The sequence below is a fragment of the Callospermophilus lateralis genome, chromosome 13, assembly GCF_048772815.1.
Source record: "Callospermophilus lateralis isolate mCalLat2 chromosome 13, mCalLat2.hap1, whole genome shotgun sequence".
NCBI lineage: Eukaryota > Metazoa > Chordata > Mammalia > Rodentia > Sciuridae > Callospermophilus > Callospermophilus lateralis.
In genome coordinates this window covers 89,563,697-89,591,146 of record NC_135317.1, presented here as the reverse complement: position 1 = coordinate 89,591,146, position 27,450 = coordinate 89,563,697, and the positions used below count along the sequence as shown (strand labels likewise).

The 27,450-nt window shown below is 30.1% G+C and overlaps 1 protein-coding gene across 2 annotated transcripts in view; it reads right to left on the bottom strand.

Annotated features, from left to right (window-relative positions):
• Positions 1-27,450, bottom strand: part of Brinp3 (BMP/retinoic acid inducible neural specific 3) — a 348,321-nt gene that overhangs the window by 124,414 nt on the left and 196,457 nt on the right. For both annotated transcript variants that reach the window (XM_076832173.1, XM_076832175.1), the window contains 2 exons: positions 6,980-7,085; positions 358-594 (listed from right to left, as the gene is read on the bottom strand). In XM_076832173.1, the coding sequence (XP_076688288.1) occupies positions 358-594; positions 6,980-7,085 (343 nt within the window). The remainder of the gene's footprint in view (positions 1-357; positions 595-6,979; positions 7,086-27,450) is intronic.

Below are 27,450 nucleotides of genomic sequence, written 5' to 3'. Positions count from 1 at the left end.
GAACAAATGCTGCCTACATTTCACGTCACAAGTGAAACTCAAAGTCAACTAGAAAAGTCGAAATAAGCATGAAAGGGATCAGTTGATAAATTTTTGTGTTGATAACTCAAGAACTTTTAATAAGTGACTAATAGATCCACTCATGGATAGTGCCAATAGCACATATAAATACACAAAGGACAATATATTCTTCCAGGAGAAAGCTAATTAACCACTAATAAAAACAATATGAATGTCCATTTGAAATAATAACAAACAAAAAACTTTCAAACTATGCAGCAGATTCTTTCAATAGGATAAAACAGTGTTTTCAACATCTTTTGGTCAACGATAAAATGTATAAAATATATATCATACCTGATTCCTCAAAGTCACTGTTGTAGGCTTTCCAGGTTTCAGTTATTCGAAGAAGATTCTCTTCCATGGCTTGGATGTCCATAGAAGGGCAGTTACATTCTGGAAATTTGGGACCACACTGACACCAGCAGTCATTATCCTTGCAGATAAATTCTCCCTCTGAATTGCAAGCAATGTAGCTCAACGCAGCTTGTACAAAACGTTCCTGAAGATAGTCTGGAAGGAGTACTTGAAGCCCTTGAAGAATAAGCAAAGTCATCAAACAAGTTTACTTTATAAAGAAAAAAGTGCAAAATATGTATTTATAACATTATGTAAAAATAGTACAAATTTTAGTGCATTATGAATGTATGTATAATTTAAAATTATTATTAGAAAATTATCTATAAAATTGTAAACATTTATAGTTCTTTCAACACATATGCTGACTCTATGACCTTTTCAAATGTATTTGATTGGATCTTTGTTGCAATTAATCACTATATTTAGTTAGTTTTATGCAATGTAGATAAAGTCTTTTCTTTTGTAACATTGAAAATATATGTATGCATTTATTTTCCACTGTTTGATTTCAAATGATTTTTAATATCTTCATTTTCCTTTCAGAATATCAGCCTACAATAACACACATATGATACAACGGGTTTTAGTGAAAGAGTTCTGGAAGGTTCCTGGAAAAGCTTATTCCATTTTTTTCAACAATGCAGAACTTATATACTTGTATTGTTTAGGAGTAGCAACAATTGACTACAGAGGAGCAGATGGACTGATTTAGTTATTTCACAGTTCATTTCCTTGGCACGTACAAAGACAGCCCCAGTGACATAGCTCATTACTTTTCTGGATTCAAGTTTTATAAAGTTACTCTCTTTAGAAAAGTATCAAAAATTTAAAAAAAGCTAAAAATTAATATTGGGGCTTCACAATTATTATGATATATTAAGAAAAAACAGGGTTTCACTATCAGTATTTCTTGCTACATAAGAAAATTTAATTAGAAGGATAAAAATGAATTCAAAACTAAGGGACAATTTGGCCCACACTAAATTATTATTTATGATGAAATGGATCTTTATAATTTTTGCGTTTCCTTCAAAAAAACATCATTTCTGTACCCTTGACTATTATCTATGAATTTGATTTACTAAATATCACCAATTAATATTTAAGAAAAAATCTACTTTGTAAATGCATTATAAACTATACTTATATCATTCTTTCAGATAAACTCTGTCTTTATTAGCCAAAAATTACTTTATGCACTTATAAATACACATTTTTATTAATTTTTATTCTGTCTCAAAAATATTTAATACCTGTCATTTGAAAGGTAATTGTTATGTAAGGAACAAATGTGAAGATGACAAAGTATTTGTAGTATGTTTAAGAAAAATAATGATTGACTATATAATAATATTATAGCTACATAATAACTCTTACAGTAGATATAATTAACTGGATAAGCAATTAATATAGGGCTCAGGAAGTCTAAAACCATTTTTCATAGATAGTTCTCAATATTGAGAGGTAAGTTATCCATGCCAAAGGAGAACACATTAACAGCATCACATACAAATAGAAGAATACATTCTTTAAATAGCAATTAATAGTATTGTTTCAATGGACAAGGTCTATAACAATGGAAGAAGTGAGATGTTAAGAAAAAACATTTGGACTAATGTAATTGGTATTCCTGTATGATGGTAAAGGCATGAAATTAATTCACTTGGATTTAAGTGACTTAATCCTATTGGATACTCTGAGTAGTACTTATCTGGAAGTGAAAGGTATAAATAAAAAATGATTAATTTCCCCAGAAGGTTTTACAAAATTTAAATCAGACAAATAATGATGGAATGGGAAAATGAGAATGTACTAGACAATATTTTATTTGATGTAGTTCACTTGAAATGTGTCAGATGACTCAGAGGCATCAAGTAGTAAAGTAAAAAATATTTTAACTCTCTTATTAGTGCACTTCAGAAATACCTTGGGATTTCTTCTGAAAACATTCCTTTAAGAGCTAAAAATAGACTTAATAAGTCTGAGTGTGTGTTGCCAGGACTTAAGAATTACAATATACTTACTGAAACATTAATTGTGTGTGGATCAGATATTTGCAAACTATTGGTCTATGTTTCAGCTTTGATTTTATAAAAAGAAAGAAAGAAAGAAAGAAAGAGAGCAATTTACAAAATTGCATTACAATTGTGTAGGATACTTGTAGAAACATAAAAGAATGAAGTTTTGGGGGGAGGAATGATTGGCAGCAAAAAAAATTAAAGAGTTCAGTTTTAAACATACAAGTTTATCTGCTCTTGTTCTCTCTCTCTATACACACACACATATACATATATATATATATATATGTATGTATATAAACATTTGTGTGTTTGTACTCATACACACAAGCATGCATGTACACACACCTAATGCTCATAGATGGAAACTAAGATTCTGAAATATCAAACTAAAAATAAAAATGGGGGAAATAGGTTTAGAGATAAGGCATTTAAAAATTTGTTATTTTATAACTGTATCATTAGCAAAATTTACAAAGGATACCTATAGAGGTAACTGCCTTGGAAGTCAACTCAGAGTAACTTAGTGTTGCCCAAGGGAAAAATTTTTAAATGTTCAGAAACAAGAGAATAGAAATAGTGACCACACTGTCATTAGGGAAGGTCAACCGATACTCTTTAGGAAACTGATCACAAAGCCTGGGAGTTGACTGTAAAAACCAGGATGGGAGAAGCAGGGCAGGTATACATGCTGTGAAGTGACACATGGATGCTTCCAGTGTTGGAGGACATGTTTGTTTTGAAATAAAGTTCTCATTGAGAGCAAATGGAAAGCTTATAAATATTTAAGATAATCTGTTTCAAGGCATTAAAAGGTTAACTAGGCAGTAAGAATTTGTGGGGCTAACTTGGTGAGAAGGGAATCAAACTCCATGGGAGTGAGTCAAACATTGAACATACATATTTTTTTTCCTTAGAATTTTTCCCAGTAACAAGGCAAAAATTGTCACTTTGAACTAGCCATGCCAGATATAGTAAATACATAGGGGTTTCTAAAACCAAGATGAACTATAAACCCAAAGAGAAAAGACAAACGGAACAAGACAAGCCAAACATTTTAGCTTTCACCAGACCTGAAGCATAATTTCAATGAGCTCAATTTAAAATGGATTACAATACTTTTGGAAATCTTCTCTGAAGGAAAAAAAGAGCATTAATATTGTTGAATCACTTTTACAAATCTAAAACACAACAACAATGATCTAAAGACTCTCAACCATGAAACTAAAAGTTAATTATAATAACATGCTCAAAAATTAAATAAGAAAATAGACAAGTTTGGTAAGTTACTAGAAATTATAAATAACAATCAAGTGTATATTCTGTGAGTGGAAATACATCAATTGGAATTAAGAAGCATTGATTAATAGCAGAATAGGTACAGCTGAAAGATAGTAAGCTGTGTCAGAAGAATGTATTTAAACAAGATGATGAAAAAGAACATAATTAAGTTGCCATAAAATTTTCCTAGCCTTCATTAAATATGACCATATTAGGTCATTTCTATTATATTATAAATATGTGTATATTAAAATGTTATGACATATCTATGAATGCACCAAATGGAATTTAATCCTGGTGATCAACATTTAATAATTCTTTCAAAAAATAATACATAAACAATAATAGTATATGTAATACAGAGATACACACACTTATATTCTCTCCTGAAGTGACTTCATTACAACATACCTAATATTCTCCTCAAATATTTTATTCATAAACATCTCACCTTATTCATAGTCATACTTTTCTATTATGAAGGGAGATGACCTAAAATACATGTATGCATGTGTATTTCCTGAGAAAGTTAAATTAAATTATGTAAAGTGTTACATTACAGATTATGCCATACATAATTTCATGACAATAAAAATTTTAATATTGAAGAAATCCTTATGGGATTATCATAGGAATCACTAATAACATATAATTCTCTAGAATTAACTTTAAATATTGATAAATAACTTTTACGAATGGTGATAAAAATAGTGTTATAAAAGAAGTATCATTCAATTATTGTTGTAATGAAAAAGTTGCATAGTGTTTCATCTTTTAAAATTATATTTAATTATCTAATAGTAACCTATTTATTCCTGTCAATTTTGTTGAAATAAATTGGAAACCAACTAACCTGAAAATTATTTGTAATTCAGTTATATGGATCATTCACTTTCTCAATTTCTGAGAATTTTACTAAAAAGTTACTATCAAGACTTAAGCAACTTTTAATTACTACTGTTATCCTTTCGCTTAGAGGTACTTTGTTTCATAAGATACAATCATAAGGGGTTGAGAAACTTGAAATATTAATTGCAATATATATTTTTCAATACTATGACTTTTTATCATATATCTTAAATATATTATCATCAATAGTTTGGAGTTATAGATATGGTTTTATCAATTCTCAAAAAACATCTGCTCAGAAACTCGACTGGCAAAGTCAAATTGCAAGGTCAAACAAGCAAAAACATCCAGCTTTCTCACTAGCAGCAAACATTTGATTTCATTTTCATTAATTTTAGTGAAAATTAATATTTTTACCCTTTTTATATGTGGTGTTATTATTGACAAAATAATTAACAACTTCTTATATTAGTAGATAGGTCATAGATTTTTGTTCTGAATGTATTGCCTAATGTTATTGCCATCAGTAGTTATTAATGCATCTTTTGCTTTGCTCTGATAAAATTCTACTTTACAAGCAATTATTTTTCTTCTATAACAGTAGAGTTTTAGAAGATGATCTTTACAGAAAAACTCACACATCTAGACTCCTTTTAATAATATATATGCATTCTAAACATCCCCAAACAATCTCATTAACATTGTAGAACTTCATCTTCTACTTATCACACAAAAATACACACAACAACAAATTATCTCTAATTATGTTTATCATCTACATATATATCCATAACAATCTATCCATTCAACCAAGTCGCTAACAAAGTGTTATAGACAAAGACCTAAAGTGGATTCTTAGCAATATCAATTTTTTCAATTGACTTATGCAGTGACCCAGGTTTAGGATTTTTTTCCCCTTCAAAGGAATGCATGATGGTAGCATTGATCCTGAATTGCTAAAGAGTTTGAATTCTTTTATAAAATAAAGATGAGAAGATAAGCCAAGATGATACTGGGACTGTAATACAAATCAAATTTAACAAAGAGTACATAGGATGTTGAGGATCTTGAGACTGGTTTCCAAAAATAATTCTGGAAAGATTCTTTACCCTCACATGTACAAACAGAATTAGAATAAACAATTGAAAACACAGGTCCAGTAAGTAAAAAAAAAAAATGTGAATATTATAAATGAGAGTTTCAGAATCATATAAATTAGAAGCATAGAAATAATATTTATACAAAAGGAAAGTGTTCCTACCTTTTCTTCTTTTTTAGGAGAGAATATTGAGGTTTTAGTTTCATGATATAAAATTATTTTGAAACTGTGATGATTTATAGACAATAAAATCCAATGTCTCATTAATATATATTTTAAACAAACCAATAAAATAACCAAGAAAAATGGTTTAAGCATGTATTGTCATTTTTTATAAAACTTAATAATTTTGATTGAAAGTTAATCCATACATCGGAAAGGAGTAAGAAGTAGAGATTACAAGTAATATTGCATTTCTATTTAAATTAGAGAAAATATTTCAATAACTTAAATCTAAAATTAACATTAATAAATCAGATAGCTTTTATAGAAAACTGAATACAGTACATACAACTCTAATATGCAAAATTAAAAATGTATACGAAAGAATAATAAGTCAAGATTTCCACTTGGATCACTTAACTTATTTTGAGCAATGAATGTCAACATAAATATTTTTCTGAGCTAGTTCAAATAATAAATGTGTAAACATATGTATTCATTAACTTTTTTTGCCTTTAAAAATGAGGAAATATCCATACCCATATGAACTTTTGAAATATGATTAATGATGTTATGAGTAACAGTCTATATTGAAACATTTACCAAAATATGATAACAGAAAACATGACAAATCATCACCATTATCACAAAACAAATCTCTACAATGGAAATAATGTGAATACAGGTATTTTCTTAACATATTATCAAGTACATTTCTATTTAGCTGAAAAAATTCAGCATTGGCTGACATACTAAGTTAAATTTAAAATGCCAACAGTTCATTTTACACTGTAAACAAATATGGTTTTAACTTTCACAAGAAAATATTCATAAAAAAGTTATATCTCAGGCAAGCCCATGCAGAAATCATTGTTTATTGAGACGATTATCATATACAAGAATAATATTGCTAAGATATATTTTCAATGGCTATAATATTAATCAGGGAAGAAAGTCAAGTTTCGACATTTTCTTTATCTGGCCTAGAATGTTCATATAGGCCAAAAATTATGATATTAGTCTTTTATAAATGTAAAAAAATACACATAGTATGATATTTATGGCTTCTTTTAAAAATATAAAAGAAATCACAACAGGGTAACTTTCCATCCAGAATCATGGAACATTAATAAAAATTTTACCTACGTACCTTGCAACTGAATCTTATTCTCAGGACTTTGAACCAGAACAGAACTCACAGAATCTAGGTTGTCATAATTACTGCAGCCAAGAGGACCCGTCCGTGTTTCTGTTACCTGACAAACAAAGAATCAACCTGATTATATAGATCAGATTTTGCAATGTTCTTTCAGATCAGTGTAGTTGTCACGTACTCACATTATACATTTGATGGTAAACATCACTAAAAGGTCTAGGATCTGATATATACTAGTAATAAATATATTTCCACTTTCTCTCATTTGGTCAGAGATAAATCTTCTGGGAAAATAATGGAAGCAAAACTCACATTAGGTCTCATATTTTATCAAATATAGAGCAATTGTTTTTAGGACAGAAATATTTTTTTTTGTTTTTGTTTTGTACTAGGGATTGAACCTAGAGGTGCTTAACCACTAAGCAACACCCCAGCCGATTTTATATATATATATATATATATATATATATATATATATATATTTTTTTTTTTTTTTTTTTTTTTAAATTTTGAGACAAGGTCTTGCTAAGTTCCTTAGAGCTCAGGCTAGATTGAACTTGCTACCTCCTGCCTCAGCCTTTTGAATCACTGAATTATAGGAATGTGCCACCACTTGTGCTAGAAAAAAAAATTAACTCATGAAAATTGCCTTTTGTTTGTTTTCTCAATAAATCAGATCCATTCATCAAGCTACTTTTTAAAAAACTCATATTATTTTATTCTTCTACTTATGTTAGCATCAAAGTCTAAACCATCTGGCTTGTGTCTGTACTATATCTCCTCAACAGCAAATTTATGTCCCTGTCCTACAAAACAACCTCAGTTCTATGCCTTTGTTTCCATATCCCCACCTCAACCCTTCCTGGGTTAGAGAGGTTCTTGTGTAAATGCACAGACAATGGCGAAGAGAAAGAAACACATGCAACATAGGGGAAACCAAAGCAAGAAAGTGGCAAGATCACTACTGAGTAAGTAAGGTCATTTTATTTCATTACAGAGAATCTTTTTTGTTTGTTTGTTTCTGTTACTGTGTTATTGAGAATAAATGTATGAAAAAATAATAAACAGTTGAATTTAGAGATTGCTGTATCTCTGTATCTATATCCATGTTGCTTTAATTTCTCATTCACCATGAATGCTAATAAAACTCTAATATTAGTTATAATTTTATTTTTTTCACAGATAAATTTATTAACCATTGTCTAATTTAACTCTTTGTGTCCCAGTTTCCCAGATATGGAATGCCTATAGAATCTTAAATCGAACAACAAATATACCAATTATGGCACATTTGAAAGAACTGTTATGTTTGTAGAGGGATGTGTGTGTATATGTATACACACATATGTATCTACAAATATATATTTCATACATATGAAAATATATATTAAGGATATATAAGCTCTATATTTAATTTTCAAGATATTTATATTCAATTTTGATGACATTCACACAATTGAAAACTTTGGACTTCATGTGTTAAAATAAAAATGTACAAACTCCGGCACATTCTATGAAACAAACAAAACTATTTCTTCAATTATTTTATATTTAAGGATCCTATATATCTTATTAGTGTCAACTCTAACAAATGTGTCTGTATTTTTAAATGTGCATATATTTTAGTTTCAAACTAATAATGAAATGAAATATAAATGAAAAGAAAAAAATGAATATGAAATTATGATACAGATATTTCTGTAGAGGTTCTAAGTCTGACAAAAATGAACTGTGTAGATGTACCACTGACAGGTTGAAGTTTTGATCATCAGGTGACAGATGAAACTCTAATTTAGGAATCTTCATATATAGAAAAAAAATGTGTTCATTCAATAGATAAACACAAAAGGAGTTGACACTGACATTATAATCATTATTGATTATAGTCAAGGTTTTGAGAAATGGCATGCAGAGTGAGAAAGACATGCGATACATAAATTAAAATGTGTTTCTTAAAACATTTCTTAGTATGTTTTTCATTTTAATTTATTCTAATCTCTGTGTTTCCTTGATTTCAATATAGCGTCCCAGAAAAACAAGCAATGAATAAATTAAAATGAAAAACATTCTAAGAAATGTTTTAAGAAACACATTTTAATTTATTTAGTGCATGTTATAAAGAATATGTTGAGATCAAGAAAACACTGAGATTAGAATACATAAAGCATGTCCTCTCTACAGTGTCAGATTGGGTTGTGGTTATAACTGAATATTCGGAATAAAAGTACAAGTGCCTGAACGATTGGGAGGTTAAGGGGTACACTGGGGAGTTCAGAGCAAGGAGGATATGGCTTACCCAGCTACAGCATGTGACGTTGAACATTTCCAAAATTATATTTGAGAAAGTTGTCTTGAAAATATGTCAAACACGATTTTGGTTCTATAAAAGAATATATTTGTGAACTGTGTTTAAATTATATTGTAGAAGTCAATAAGAATGTAAAGTGTAGTAAATTTAAGAAAAAGCAATGTATGTCATTTTCAATTATTTGTTTCAAAGTTTTCTATGTAGTTTCATTGAATTATTACCTATAATCTCACAGTTGGAGAATTTGATAAGGAGCAATAGAAAAATAATCTTCCTTATTCAAAGAGATGGCTTATAAGTAATTATATAAACAAAGTACAGATTCAAGTGTGCTTACAGTAAAATAAAAAGTGTATAGATAATTTACTTGGAAATAAACAATCTTGGCTACTTCATATCAAACTTCCCTACAGTATTATATGTTCAAAATATGATGATTGCCTCATGATGATTATCATGGCATAGTAATGTATTGGGGTTATGGAATTAATTCATGAAAGATTAGTTGAAGAAAAACAATCTTAAGAGAAAAAAGAAAACAATGAAAAGAGGACAAACAAAAGAAGAGTAAAACAACAAATATTATTCCCAAACAAAAATAGTATTATTAGAGTCAACTGTCTTCAAATTTACATATTATATATTAAAAATATTTCCTTGCAAAATTCTTATAATTATATATCATTTTTATAAATACATGAAAAGAACACACCTGGGTCCTAGCTCCAAATACCCACTGGAGAAGAATTTATCCCAGACAAAATGCTTAAAATTTGGTGAATATGAAATGAGATAGTTTATGAAAAGACTTTACTGTGGTCTTGTCCCATAGCAATTACTTCAAAATATGTGTGAAGAATTAAATGTTTACTATAAAACACCAAGGCACAAAAATAACTCTGGTAGGAATATCCCAGAATTATTCCTCTTCTAGCACCCAATCAAGGTTGTATTATAATACTTTTTCTGATATCAATACTGGATGCTACTATGTTTATTTTTAGACAGAGACAGGAAGCTTCATTTTTAATCATACCAAATCAAGTTCAGCCTTGAATCAAACTACGCAAATTTTTCCCCAAAGTCACATTAATATGTAGTCAATGCCTAATACAGAAAGAATATTCCATAATGACACTAAGTAAGAAATATTGCTTAAGGAAAAATGAGCCATTCAAGTCCATAGGACAGAAAAGAAAAACAGCGTTAATATAAAACCAGAAAAAGTTTGTCATCCTTTGATATAGAATACATTTGAGGAGTCTATCCAAAAATATAAGTACATGAGAAAATGTTTTTCATATTGAATGAAAAGGGTAAGAGAAAAAGTTTATGTGCTTTGTAAAATTATACATACACACATATATTTTATTGAGATTTGTGACTTATTGCTCTAGACTTCTTTCAACATCAAGCAAAATACTTGTTCATCGTTGTCAAAATGATAAACTGATTATTGTTTCCTCAACAATTCAATAAAATGCATGATCATATAAATACTATATACTATATAATACAAATCTATAAAATATATATTCTATTTAAAATCTACATTTTAAAGCTTATAATGCTCTTAGGAACTTTTTCTGATGTATAAGGAGAAGTAATTTTTTATCTTTTAAGTTTCCACAGAGACATAGATAGGTAATCCCCCCTTATAATGACTTGTCATCTATCAACTTTTTATTGGTTATAAGACAAGAAAACACAGAGAGTAACAATATTCTTTCTTGTTCCAACCTGCCATTTCTAATAACAAAAGTAATAAATGTTCATGTTGGAAATTCAAGAAATGAAATAAATTACTATCCCAGAGGAACAACAGCTAATATATTTTTCTATTTTTACTTGTTTAACGTCATCATTTTTCTAGACGTGAAAATAGCTGTGACTAGGTCAATTCTTGTTCAGGATTATTCTTTATTCATAACACTAAAAATTGTAGGTTCTATCTTTTTTCAGCCTTTTTCTCATTAAAAAATTTATATTGTTAGAGTTACATTTGGTTATATCAATGTAACTTTTAAGTCATTGTATACACCATTGATTACCCATGTCAAATACTGGAACCACATAGCTTATTCACAAAAGAATTATGAACAAAGAGTGGACCTAGGATCGTCCTTCCCAGTTCAATGTTCTCTTCTAAATATCACATATTAACTAAATAACTAAAAAAAACCTTAATATTGATTATTTTGCCTTTTCTGTATGGTAGTAAGAGAAGTTCATTTAAATATTTTGGACTGGGGTGGGGAAGAACTGGTGGTAGTACCCACATTCAGACAAACTTCCATTCCAGTCATTACATACATTTGTCAATGTTGCCCACATCTTGACAACATTTTCCTGAGATTCATCCTACCACACAGTGTCTTCTTGTCCATTCCTTCAGAAGTGTCCTTCAATTCTTTAATTATCGGAAACACTGTTTTCAGAAGTGTTTAAAGGACATAAACTATAATTGGCTCACTGTATTTCAGATGATGACATCTAAATGAGATCTGAGATTTATTTTTCAAATATAAAGAATGATGTATTCTTGCATAAATTTTTCCTCAAGGAGTCATTAATTATATGACATTTTATTTATTAAAATATTATAAACTTTATTGCAATCCGTATAAACAATGAAGGTCTCATATGCAGAATATGTAAAAATATTCTACAGACAAATTATAAAACAACAAGGATAATCTTAAAAAGGCACTTGACAAAAAGAGGATATCTATATAACTAACATTCATGAAATTGCATTAAACTTTCATATCAGGGAGCTGAAATTAAGCATAATGAGATACCACTATCAGATGATGTTCATTAGGTGACTTATAAGAATATAAAGTCAGAAAATACCAGGTGCTTTCAGTACTGTGAAAGAACTGGAATTCTCTTACACTGCTTCTTGGCCTATAAATTGGAACAATCACTTCAGAAAATTCTTTGAAATTACTTGCATCAGAGGAGATAGGCATATCTTAAGAGCTAAGTATGTAGTCAACAAAAATGGGTTTGTACTTTGCACCTGGATATGCAAAGTGGTTCACAGCAATATCATTCCTAATAATTTCAAATAGAAACATATCACAATAATGGTCACCAATGTAATGCATAAATATACTGAGGATTTGACTACTGTAGCACAGAATCAATCATGTAAAGGCAATATCAAGGAATACTATGGATGAATCTCACAAGTATAATGTGAGTAAAATCCTTAATGATACCATTAATATCAAAATTTGGAAAAAATAATATTTATTAAAAGCCAGTATGAGGATTGATTGACCTGGTATACAGGATTCATAGGAAGATAGTGATAGTGAGGATGTATGAGATGGTTGCTGAAATGTTCTCAAATCTGAACACAGTGTGTACTTCTCTGTAGAAGTGTTATATATTAACATTTATATATTAACAAGCCAATTAATATTTATTTCTCTTGTGAATTAAATCAGGGCAGATACCAAGTCTACATGTTTATAAATATCTATATATTTATCTGCCTATCTATGTATTTAACTGTGGATCCTCTATGTATATTACAATTCAAATTTGGATCTTTCTACCTATATCTTTTCAAATTAATTATTATTTAAATATGATTATGCAAAATAAAATCTCATAATGTAAAAGATTATGAAAAATAAAGGATTCATTTTAAGGTTATTAAAATAAAAATTGACTAAATCTGAATTTGATATCTAAATGTAATATTCAATCTATATTTAATAATTTAATCATGTCATATTTATTTTGTTTTATTTATCTTATTTTCTTCAAGGAGTAATTATTACTGTTCTCAAGTTATAGATAAACACATAGATGATAAATCATTTTTTATAATTAACTTATAGATTAATAATCCTTACTACTCTTTTATTTTATAGGTTCCCATGATTCCAAACAATACTCTTCTCATTGATAAAAAGAAATTAGTTTTTTCCTAATAAACTCACCTCCATGTAGCAATAAAAAGAAATATGAATAAATAAACAAGCTATTTAAATATTCTATTTAACCTAATGATAATTACTTTCCAGTTTTCCTTTGATTATGTTTTTAAATTATTGCAAATAAATCATTATATTTAATATTAATAAGACAAGAGTTTATTAAATTCATATAGTTATTCAAAACGCATACCATAATAATTACAAGAGGCTCAGGAAAGACCCCAGAGGTACACCTGGAAAATTTTTTTTAAAAGCAATGATGTTTAAGAACAAAATTAAAGCTGTGTTGCTGAAAGGTAGAAAATTCTTTAAGGGTAAACGTGCAAAGAATAAGAAGATTAATACTCCCAAGATATAGGTATATCTTATTCCTTTTTCTTACCACAATGTTTCCTTTATAGTTTATTATGGTAATTATAAAATGACAATACAGTCATCTGTTCCCATTATCTTTCCTATATATTTAACAATATATCTTCCTTTTCATAATTGCACATAGTGTCTGCCACATTATAGTAATTCTAACTGTGGAGTTACTTCAATAACTGTAAGTTGGTAAGCCAATATTTTACTTCTAGTTAGAAATCTTTATTACAAAGGATACTTAATTTATTAAACATTTTTGAGAGCCTCTTGAAGAAAATGCATCAGTGCCAGCATATATAAAATTTTAGAGCTATCAGGAGTCTTAGAAATCATTTAAAATCACCATCTCATTATACAAGACGATTCTGAAGACAGGTAGGTCATTGAACAAGTTCAGTGTCATGTGTATCATGTGAGTAAAATGAGGGTTATTTCTGGGACTTGGAGCCCCTGACTCATACATAAATCAGATACCCATTCCAAACATCATAATGGCTTTCTAAACTCAGTAGTTAACAAGCTTTTGAAACTTTGCTTGGTTTCATCAATCTAATTTGTTCATTCTCTCCCTCTTGAAATAAAGTTATGAGAAAGCATAATTTAACTGGTTTAGGTTGGCATAGAAGTCAGTTAGGATGCTCTAGAATATCTTGGATAATTCTCATGCACAATAAATATTACAATGAATGTGTTAGTTAATATAAATTTGATTGAAGGATGAATTAATTAGCCTTTATGATAATAATTTATTAATGCTTTGAAATATAACTTTCTACATATCCTCATATCAATCCACACTGGAGTTTTGAAAAGTAAAAAGTAAGCATTGATTAGCTTCTATTTTGTCATAACAGAGTGTGAAATTTTCTGTTACCATACACAAAGGATGATTTAGAATTTCATATTGTTAAATCTATCAAACTATCACAAAGCTTAAGAAAATGCTGATAACTAAAAAGAAAAAAAATTTCTATTTTCTTAGCTGAAAATAGTGTTTTATGATAATTTTGTTTCTTGCCAATGTGAATATTGAGTTTAAAATAGTTTTACCATTTGTTTTTTTTTTTTCTACCAATTATTTATCTTAGTTCAGCATTTTATCAAGCACTTAAAAGTCAGACTGCAATTCAATGAGATCCTAGTTCTTCATTCTGCTGCAATATTTCCAGAACTCATTGCTTCATTGTTTAATTAAGAAATGAATTTTCAGACTTACTGTTAATTATAAGATGCATATAAAACTAAAAATTCATATTGGAATAAACATCTCAGTAAAGAGATTTTTAATTTAATTTCTACTTTTTTTTTTTTTTTTTTTTTTTTTTACTTTTAGTGTGTTTTTTGGGAAAAATATAAATTCAGTTGAGCCTAGTGACTCACACCCATAATCCCAGCGACTCAGGAGGCTGAGGCAAGAGGATTTTGAATTAAAAGCTAGCCTCAGCAACTTAGCAAGATCCTAAGCAACTCAATAAGACCCTGTTTCTGATAAAATATAAAAAAGAGCTTGGGGAGGTGGCTCTGTGGTTAAGTGACCTTGGTTCATTCCCTGGTACCAAAAAAGAAAAGTGAAAATTCACATATAAAATGATACCAAATGAAAAATATGAGTATAGTATGTTGATACAAAATTGGCTTGCGTCTCTATGTAATAATGAGCATAATTCTTACTGTGTAATAGATAACTAATATATATGTTGTGATTTAAAATACATTTGAGAATATCAGTGTTTTCTTGTACATGCTACCAACATTTGGTAGCAGTTCAAAATAGTATATATATAAATAAAATCAATTCCCAGATCACTCACATTTTCACATGTAAATAACAAATGTGAATTAAATGAAAATTTAACATAAAGAACATTGAATTAAATGAAAATTTAACATAATAACATTGAATCATTTTTCTGTGCAAATGACTGCATGCTGATAACTATTTACTCTAATTCTACACTCTCCATACTTTCAATAGATAAAATAATGAAAGATATTAGATTCATCATTTAAGGAATTTCTTTTTAATACCTATTTAGTGGTTCTTTTCCATGAGAAGCAGTTGTACTTGAAACATGAGACTAATTAAAGTATGATTATAAACACTATTATGTATGTTAAAATATAAAAATAAACAATATAATTACAGATTATAAAACATACAGAACAAAAACAATTTATGTGAAGTAAACTATTATGGTTCAAGGAAGGTAATACAAAAGGCAGGGTGTAACATCGTATTTTAGAAACAACGTGGAATATGTCCTTTTAGAGAGCAATTGCTTTGGTGTAATTTTCTCTTGTATTTGCCACTATGAGTCCAGGCATGGCTACAATGATTGTCCTACTTTTTCATACCCCATAAATTATCCTCCATCAAAATAATACACAAGTATACCACCCACAAGCACCCACATGTAAACCTACTGAGAGAAACTATGTATGGCCTTTGAGAACACATTAAAATATAAAATCACACACCGGGCCAGAAAGAGAAGTTTTCTCAGGTTCTTGAAGTGTCTATTTAATGTGATATGGAATAAGGTAAACTGGACACAATTCAGTCAGAACAAGGTTTCCAAATAACTTCAGGACCCCTTTGTGTTAAAACCATGGTTACCAGGGAACTTAAATGCTTAGCATTGATTGGTCATGGAGAAGCCAAACCTCAATCTCACTCCTATAGATGCTATTTTGATTTATTTTTTAAATAAAACAGAGTTTACAATCATAGCAATCATAAGAATCTATAGAGCAAAAACAGCTTTCATTAAGTTCCATAACCACATGGATATACATTTAGAGAACTGACATTTTTCTTTGAGCTACATTTGTGTAAGCTATAACTGATGGTGCTACATAAATGGTAACCTTGTACTTCATTATACAAAATCTAAAGGGATATTGTTATTACACAACATTTGGCTAAGAATTTTCACATGTTTTCAATATGAATAATGAAAAAAAGGAAAGCTTCACTGCCACAGGGCAGTTACAAACAGCAGACACAGCTTGCGACCTGATTCAGGGCCACGGTTTGCCTTCTGTGTTTGGTGAGTTATTAGGAAGCCCCTGCAGTTGTTACTGCCAGTGTCAGGCCCGAATGCCACTACTCCTGGACCAGAAAAATTATGTTTTAGAGAACTCAGGGGCAGACGCTCTTTTCTGTTGCTTCACATAAAAAATAAAATGTGATCCAAATCAGCATGCATAGGATTTATTTTAGAAATTGAAACAAGCTGAAAGAGTAAAATTCAAATTCTTTTCCTTTCGTTTTTGTTTGTTCTATGAATTGCAGTCCCATTGCCTTTTAATTTTTGAATGTACTTAAAATGACCATGAGCTTTAAAGTGCAAGAGGAAAAGTTCAGAACACAAATACTGGTTTCTTTGGAGCTATTAGAATTCATCAGATAAAACTGATAATGTAAACTATAGATCAACCCATTTCAAATCATTCCTCTACCTTGAGTTGCACTATTTCTTTGATGGAATAAGCAAGAAAGCTGTTGGAATGAACATATCTTAGATGGAACAGACTCTAACCTACAATTGAGCAAATTCTACTAAGATTGAAAACAAATCTGTTTCCAAGACCAGAAAGCAGTGTTACAGAAAACAGATCCACCCTTTTCATTAATCCCTATCGTGTAACTTATTTCATCAGTATGTTTCTAAATACAGTCTATTTTCCCAGTTGGAACTCACCTGGCCTCTCAGTCAAGCAGTGAAGTGGGAGTTGATAGTCCTGATGATATAAAATTAAATTATCTATTTGCTTTCTTTGACAGAATAATCAAAACTGATGTATGTACAAATGTCAAATGCTGGATTAGAGAAACTATCATGACATTAGAAGACAATAGCACAGGTGTCAAGAATACTGCCAGTCTATCACCGATGATAGTTTACACCAAGCACACCAGAGACAATCCATCATTGTCAAAACGCAACAACAGCATCTCCATAAAGTGTTGTGCCATATTAAGATACTAAAGCAGGACACCTGGTTAGAAATAGGCTTTGTGTGTATATCTAACATTTAATAAAAACATTTTATAATTAAAAAAAAAATTTCTCCTCAAGTTAGGAATCAGTATAGTGTATCCGAACAATTCACAAATTGCCTTCAATTTTATTAAAACAACAACAACAAAAATTTTTTTACCAGAAATTGTATTACTTCTCCGAAATTCCATATTTAATATCACTCTTCTGAAATATTTATTAAAACATCTCTCATTGCTTATGATTAAAAACTTTAAAACTTTTTATTATGTCCTTTTGAAGTTTCAATAGTGCTGAATATTTCTGAATCCCTTAAGCATATCAATAGCTTCTGACTTCAGTTATCTTCTTATAATAGGACAGCTAATGCCTATGCACAGACTAGCTGAACTTTCATACTGAGATTGTCATATTCTTCCATTTGTCACCCAATTAAACAAGCGCCCGAAAGAACTGATAAGCGCAGCATACTAAAACTCAACAGAGTTGAGCATAATTAGAAAGACAGAAGTGGATTTCTTGTTTCAACTGGCCATTACAGAGACAGTTCTGTCATTTCTTTCTTACTTATTTTTTTTCTGAAAAATAAATTGGCTTTGCTCACAAAAAGAGCAAAGAAATCCAAATTTAGGAGAAATCCAAATTCTTTTGCAACTGATTATCACTAAAAGTCAGACTAAGATGACTTCAAAAGAAGGAAACTTAATTATACAGGAGAAAGAGGAATCTTATGGTCTGTATGAATTACATATGTGTCATTAAAATTCTAAGGGTAATGAAAAAAAATCAACAAAATGCCCAAATCTCTCTGTAATATTTTAATCATACTATGCAGTGCTGCCTTCTCCTCACATATTTTTAAGTTGAAGTATATCCTGAGGATTATGTTAACTATTTATCTTTAAAACAGTAATGGAAGCAAAACAAAAATGAAAAATACCCACTTAGTCAATATACACACAAAGGATATATTTGAGTCTTTTCTAGAACAAATTTAGAAAACAAATAATCTTACTGCAAATCCTGTGTTTCTCTTCTATTACCTTTTTCCATACCTTCATCTCTTACTTCATTGTCTTTCTTACAACATATCCCCTCTAGAAACTGGAGATCCAAGAGTTCTCTACCTCCAAAATATCTCTGGGATTTCACAAAGCTTTAGAGTCAGTTTGTAAAGTCTGTGAACTATGAATCTCTACAAGTGGTCTTTAACCATAAAACCAGGAGATTTTTATTCAGACTAAACTACCAAATCCACCAAGTTTATGAAGAAAAATAATAAAGAAGACAATGATTCCTTGGATGGAATTTAATTCCAATGTATATCTTTCCCCTTTTTTCTATTAAAAAAATTCACAAACCAAATTTCTATTCATCCAGAGTTTATTTATGCAGCATATTTTAGGGAAACTTCTGAGGATACATTGAACTGTTGGTTATTTCCATGGGCTAAATAGGACCTGATGATGTATGAGCTGTTATTTCAGGTGTGCTCTAATACATAACATTGCTTTTGGGATATTTTGCAGCTTTTAAAAAGGTGTATCAAATTGACAGCCTTCAAAAAGAAAATGTTACATTTTGAATTTAGAAAACTTCAAATGATGATTTATATAAAAGTACAATTTTAAGACCTAATAATGTAGATACAAAAATATAAAAGTTATTCTAAAGTTGAGATCTTTTTAATAGTATAGCATTAATGTGACTGGTTTTCTGATCCTGTACATTATGCAAATGATTTGCTATCATTTTATGTCCTCATTAATATTTCTACAATTTTAGAATTTGAATTTAAAAAAAAACTATGTTCTATTTCTATAACTATTCTTAGCCTTTCTTAGAAAAAATAATTCAAATTTAATAGTACTTAACTTTCTTACATGTAAAAGAAAACAATTTAAGGTAGTCTCTAAATTCATTTGATTATCTAACCATGTATATGTGTGCATATATATGTATATATACATATTTGATTATCTAACAATGTGTGTGTGTGTGTGTGTGTGTACACACTGAAAACATCATACTGTATATGATAAGGCATGGAAATGCATACAATTTTATTGTAAATTTAAAATAAATGCACGGATAAGTAAATACTGTAACAAATTAATAAGTTTAAAGAAGAAAGAAAATAAAAACAACACAGTCATTCCCAGAAGTTCTTGTAGAAGAGTCTTTCTTTACTCTATTTTTCTCTAGTTTTCCTCATTTGACTTTTCAATTCATTAGCTATTTTTCCTGGTTGTTTTAGTGGCCTCCTTGTTTTCAAATGGTGGTGGGGTGGAAGTTTGTTTGCTCTTTTCCCTTCTACTTCTCCTCTCCTTTGTTCTTTTCTTAAGATAGACATATTTTAATTTCCACAGCTTCCTTCTACACAATATAAATTGAAACAATTATCAGTATTCCTTTTTGAGAGAGTTAACATATATTTGCTAATAACTTCACTTAGTATTAGATACATTGTTATTTTCTGTATATTTTCTTCATCTAGCCATTTTATGAAGTGTTACATACCCCCCAACACACATATATCGTTAACAACAATAAAAAATTTGCATCCTCTGTGGATTCTGGTTTAATTAAATTAATTTTTGTCTTTCATTATTCAGGTTTTCAAACTTGGCTGCACATGTGAGTTACCTGATATGTTATAGAAAAACATTGTCCTTAGAAATTGTGATATAATCTGTCTGCAGCAGGAGCCTAGCTGTTGGTAGTTTAAAAAAGCTATCCAGAATATTTTATTGTGCTGCTGGTATTGAAAATCACTGACTTCAAAATATTAAGCAGATGACTTCCTCCAAATCTAGGTAATTTTCCCATTGAAATCTTATCAGTTTTAAGAATGTTAGCTGTTGAATGTTGTCATTTACATTTTAGATGTTAAATGTTGTCATGTACCTTTTTATTGATATGATTCTACAAGGTTTTTTTTTAATTAAAAAAACCCACTCATACTTTCAATAAATATTTCCAGTGTATTTCAAGGTTGTAGACCTTTGGGATTTAAATGTATAGAATTATCTATTATAGACCCTCTATCTGGTATAGAATTTGAAATTTACCATTTGTACCTTGAACCCCATAAGAATAAGCTAGAAGAGATAAAATATTATCCAGTACATCAAATGCCATCAAGTCCCTGGTGTCTCTTTTCTGCAATGTTTCTTTTGCCACTCTGGTTCCAGAATTCTTTTTTCTTCAATTTATGGATTCACAGAATTTTTTTTTCACTATTCCATCTATCATTTTAGCTACTTTGTGGGGTGGGCGGGCGGTGGTCTTATGCTTTCAGAACATTTAGCTAGGTTTAAGAATTAATTTGTGAGGTGATATACAAGACCTTCAGACTTCCCTTCTTCCTGCACATACATGCACATGCCATGCTCTTTAACCTTGCAAAACCTTTGCATTCTGTCTGGGTTTTCCTTTCTATACTTCTACTCTGTTACATATTTTTCAAGACCTAGATCGAGTATTTCTGAGCACTCTGATTGAATACCTCAGGCAAAAATCAATCATTATTCTTGCAATAAAAAACCCTAATTTGCAATACTGCCTTTATCTATTTAGGTATCTGTCTCAGCAGAATAAATACCTCTAGGGCAAGAATTATATCATTTTAATTTATGTAGGCATAATATGTAGCAGTGCTGAGTGTATCACAGATACTAAACACTCACCAATAAGCAAATTAAATTGTAGATCTTTAATAACCTTATACTTCCACGTAGGGTACTAAATATTTGATAATTATTAGCAGTTATAGGATTATATTTTATGTATACATTAGGTCTTTTTAAGTAATATTATTCATTAAACTAAGAGTAACTAAATGTTTTCACTATTATTAAAATAAAATTTCATTTTTATTATTAGATGAATTAAATTTAAAAAATCTAGCAACTAGTTTCTATTAAACTAGGCATCAAGAAAAGTTAAATGGTTTAACTCAAAATTGAGCATTAAGAAAAAAAGAGGGAGGATGATTGCATAATTTCTATGTCTTTTCTCATTTTCAGATCATAATTTTCTCTGGCTGCGATTTCATTTTGATTGAGATTTCCAAACTTTAGCTTTAACTTATACCAGATATGAATGTTTTTGAGAGTTTGGACTAAAATTCTTTAGCCATTTTTGAATTATGGAAAGGTGAGAGTACATTTTTCATGGCACCTAACTAAAAAGGTCTCCAACCATTTCTGGTGATGTAAGTCTCAAATGACTAATGCTATATATTTTAAAGTTGACAAGTTTTATTATATTTCTCACAGAAACTTCTAAATTTAAGAGAAAATATTATTTTAAGAGCAAAATTTCCCATTTATGAGTCCAAAAATTGCAAACAGACAACTGTAGTTTAAAAGTAAAGAAAACACAATTAAGGTCAACTCAGATTTCTGTCTAAATTAGATAGAAAAAGGATATAGGACAAATATCAAATTAGTGTATCATTTCAGGGCAGAAATGTTAGGACATTCAGGCACTTTAAAATGCACTTTAAAATGTAAAAGTAATTTAACCTCGACCTTTTATAATCCAACTAGAGAGAAAAGTAGCAATCCAAATATATAAATTCTGTGCCCAGCAAGTCCTCTACTGAGTTTTGATCACGTAAATCTTGAGGACTACTTAAGTAGTATAATGAGAAAAAATATTCATCAAATAGTTTAAAATAAATTTGCTGTTATATGCCACATCAGAAATTATTTCTTAAATCTTGCTAAATGTTCTTTAATTTCCTATTAAATTTTTTTCAAGTTTTAAAATAAAGGAACAATACAATGGATACTTATAATGTTAAAGAGGCATATGAACTCTCTGTTTTTAAATTTTACATTCATGTCAAGGATACATCATAGTTTTAAATTCATTTTTGCTTCAGCCTACTAGGATGGTTTTTAATCTTTATTCACTTCCTTTTCAGTTTCTACAATTTGATAAGCCCATCCTTATATCACTACTCAAGTCAGTGATGAAGCAGTTGAATTAGAAAGATGGCGGCAGTATATCATTCAATTCTAGAGATGATTATCTGTGGGGCAGTAGAGATAATAGGAAATAAGAAAGCTTCTAGGTGTTGAGCAGCTATGTAGTAAAGTTTAAGAAATCACTATTGAGAATTTATCTTGGGAAGGTTTGCAGGCTGCATCTGAAAGATAATGAATGTACTCAGGTAGAACTGCCAGGAAGCCATATAATGAGAAGTACCTGAACCAGGTTTGTATCAGTAATGGAGAGAAAGTGGTGGAAACCAGAGACATCTGCAGACCCCTTTGACTGATGATTAGGTATGGAAATAAAAGAATGGCTTACAAAGAAATTATTTGTAGACATTTAGAATTTGATGTAAATATATAATAAACGGAATATTTTTTGTTATTGGTAATAGTAGAGAAGAACTTGGTTTAAGAATGGAAATGAAATATAGATTCAAAGTTGTCAATTTAGAGTTGGTGGTTGATAATATGAAAGACAAAACAGTTGCCCTTTTTCACATAATTTTTGATGTCATACTGCATTAACAACAAGAACAAAAAAAACCATCTGAAATGAAGCATTACTTATTGGCAGTTAAGGACACATTCTCTGATTCAAATTGGACTTTAAGAAGCCTCACTTTTGGGGAGAAGGAGGGAATTTGAATCACAATTTATTTTCAAAGGTCATGTGTGGTAACTGTGAATAATAGTTTTCTTTTTCCCATTCTTTTAATGTTTGTATTAGTGTATTATAGTCATATATAATAGTGGGTTCATTGTGACATATCATACATGCATGGGACATAATTTGCTCCATTTCAGTACCCAGTACTTCCTCTCCCCTTTCTTACTCCCTCTCCATTTTCCACTTCCTGTATTCTACTGGTCTTTTCCTCTATGTATTTATTGTTTTTAAATTTGTGCTTTATTCAACATAAAGGTTGAATTCACTATGGTATATTATATATCTATGTAGTTTAATTTGGTCAATTTCATGGAATACTTGCTCCCTTTTCCTGTTTTTTTTTTCTCCTTCATGTTCAATATCCCAAACAATCAACATCTCATTCCAGTTAGAATGTGAGCATCAGAAGACAAATAATAATAAAAATAGGATGTGGAGAAAAAGGAAGTGGGTATCCCATAAAAATACATTGTTGGTAAAATTGCAAATTAATACAACAAGTTAGGAAAGAAGAATGGCAATTCCTCAAAACTTAAGGAATGGGACAACAATAAGACTCTGATATTTCACTTTTTGGTATTCATATCCAAAATATCTAAAATCAGCATATTATAGTGATACAGGCATACAAATATTTATAGCAACACAATTACAAAGCCAAGTTTTATAATCAACTTAAGCATCCATAAAAATATGAATGAATAAAAAAAATGTGGTAAGTATCCACAATGGAATTGTACTCAGCCATAAAGAAGAATGCAATTATAACAATGTCTGGTAAATGGATGGAACTAGAGAACATCATGATAAGTGTAATAGGTCAGATTCAGAAAATCAAGGGTTGAATGTTTCCTCTCATAGGTAGATCCTAGAGCAAAATAAAAGAAAAGACAGGAGTGGATACCCCATAAAAACAGAAGGGAGGATCAATGGAATAAAAGAAGTTTCATTTTTTCAGATACATATTTGCAAATTCTTGTTCCTTTTATTCTTTCTCATGTTATTCTCAATTGTCATTTCTACTAAATATAAATTATCACCTAATTTACTCCCTTTCTTCATCTCTGGTCTCCAGTAGAGTTTTGCCAATATTCCTGAAACTTAATTGACGTGTCTCTATTGCCACTATATCCAGTTTTCCTTTTTTTTTTTTTTTCCCAGACACTGTGGTAGACTTTATTGGTGGCAAATTAGTTTTTGCTCCCTTTATAATCTCACCTTTGCGATACCTCCCTCTAGGGAAAAGAAATCTTCTGTCCACTGAATTATCAAGAGCAGGGTAATGATAGCCAGCCACCCAGTACATAGGATATAAGAGTGCACTGTCTGCAGTCTTAAAAGTATAGTAATAATTCAAAACAAAAACCTGGTCTCCATCACCATCATGTCTTGGCAATTTTGAACAATTGTCAGTGATAAGATAGTCCACCTCTGTTAATTCCTCTAAGTTCTAATGAATTGCTTGCCATCAGGACAGACTTCTTTCACTGCCCCACCTTCTTTATGTTGTAATCTCACCATCTGACCTCCAGGTTGACTACATGACAAGCTTCAACCACTGGAACTTGACTTATATAACAAATGCCACTTCTAAAGACAAGCTTTAAAAGCCATCATGTACCTCCATTTTTCTCTTTATTGGTAAGGAGTCAAAGAAGTACACTTAGAGCTGATTCTTTTAGTAACCATACATAAAATGCAAAAATACATGATGCTGTACCAAATATATAAGATGAATAGAAAAATAAGCCTTTGTGTTTTAAACCACTGAAATAATAGTTTTTCTTTTTTAAAAATGTTTTAATTATTTATTTTTATTAAATTATTTATTTATTCTAATTTGTTATATATGATGGCAGAATGCAATTCATTTCATATTATACATATTGAGCCACAATTTTTTAAGTCTCTGGTTGTATACAAACTATTTTCACACCATTTGTGTCTTTACTCATGTACTTAGGGTAATGACATCTAACTCATTCCACTGTGTGTCCTGCCCCCATGGCCCCTCCCTTCCTGTCCCTCCCCTTTGCCCTATCTAAAGTTCCTCCATTCCCCCCTCTCCCCCACACCTGTATGGCCATTATGAGTCAGCATTCTCATATATATATATATATATATATATATATATATATATATATATATATATATATATATATATATAATTCAGCCTTCATTTTTTTGGAATTGGTAGCATTATATTCTCCAACTCCATTCATTTACCTGTGAATGCCATGATTTCAATCTCCTTTAATGCTGTGTGTGTGTGTGTGTGTGTGTGTGTGTGTGTATGTAATCCCCATTGTGTATATATATCAAAGTTTCCCTATCAGTTTATTCACTTAAGGGCATCTGGATTGGTTTCACAATTTAGCTATTGTAAATTGTGGTGCTATAAACATTGATGTGGCTGTATCCCTGTGATAAACTATACTACAGAGCAATAGTAACAAAAACAGCATGGTATTGGTACCAAAATAGAGCTGTAGACCAACGGTACAGAACAGAGGCCACAGAGACAAACTCACATAATTACATTTATCTCATATTAGACAAAGGCATCAAAAACACATATTGGAGAAAAGATATTCTCTTCAACAAATGGTGCTGGGAAAACTGGAAATCCACATGTAACAAAATGAAATTAAACCTCTATCTCTTACCCTGCAAAAAACTCAAAATGGATCAGACCTAGGAATTAACCCAGAGACCTTGTGTTTAATGAAAGAAAACATAGACCCAAATCTCCATCATGTCAAATTAGGACCCAACTTCCTTAATAAGACCCCTATAGTGAAATTTTATTGTTGTTTTTTATTTTTGGTACCTGGGATTGAACCAGGTATACTCTACCACTGGCTACATTCCCAGCCATTTTATTTTATATCATTTCATTTTTTGAGACAAGCTCAAGCTGCTAAGCTTCTAATTTGAGACTGGCCTCAAATTTGTGATCCTCTTCCCTCAGCCTCTCCAGTTGCTGAAATTACAGGAATGAGCCACCATGCAGGGCTGGAATTACTTTTTAATGATATAAAACTAACTAGCTTTGTTTAAGTAATATAATCTTGGACAAATGTTGAGATTGTCCTCTCTTATGCTAAAACTAAGGGTAAATTGCATACAGATCATTTATTCCCTTGTACAATTTTTCCAATACACTTTTCTACAAACTGATAAATATTAAAGTCAATAAAAGAGGAGCTTTCCTAAGATTTTCCTCACTTTCCCAACCAGAAAAAAACTGCTATAAATTGGGGTGAGGTATCAAACTTTCTCTTATCCCCTTTAAATAATAAAAATAAAGTTCTTTGTTAAATAGATAAAACGCAAGCCAAAGGGGAAAAAATAGACCTATAGATAACAGTCCCAGTGGTATCAATACTTAATGACACAAATCTAGGCAAAAATTGAAACTGATCACTCGAAAGGAAAGTTGTCAAAATTTGGGGTCCCTAAAATTCTTTTTATTCCTTGAAATTTGGGAAGCTGAATTTTAGAATGTTCCAGAACTACTTTCTCCATTTGTCCTCCAGTAATTATGGGTTAAGTACATAAATTCACCAGAAGGTCTAGCATCCATCTCTAATTCAGTGAATTTTCTTAAATACCAAAGAAAGGATTACTATATCATAGTTTAATTTTTGGTGCCCTCTCTAATAATCTGATTTCTTTTAAAAGAGTAATAGAATTCTGACTTATGTCTACTCTCTAATCAAATTTATTTTGTTAGAACTTGTTCTTCTGTTACACTCATCTGCCTAAACTTGAACTTAAAATCATCAGTATAATTAATAGAGTTAACATTTATAAAGTACTTAGTAAGTCAGCCACTGTTCTAAACAAGGCTATCATTATCTTTCTTTTAAAGATGATTAAACTGACACATAGAGAAGATAGTTAATTGAGCAAGATCACATAATCAATAAGTAGTGACACTGAGACACAACCAAGAATTGAAATTCTTCCTTGTTCTACTCACCTGCCTCTTTCTTATATTGTGGGACATGCTGAAATGTCGGGTATGTACAAATGTGTAGATGAAAGATAGATAAAGAACTAATTTCTTTCTCAAGTACTTAATTCTATTCCAGGAATGCAATCGAAGAAATTGAGAAGAACATGTAATGTCTAATAATACCTGCTTTATCATCT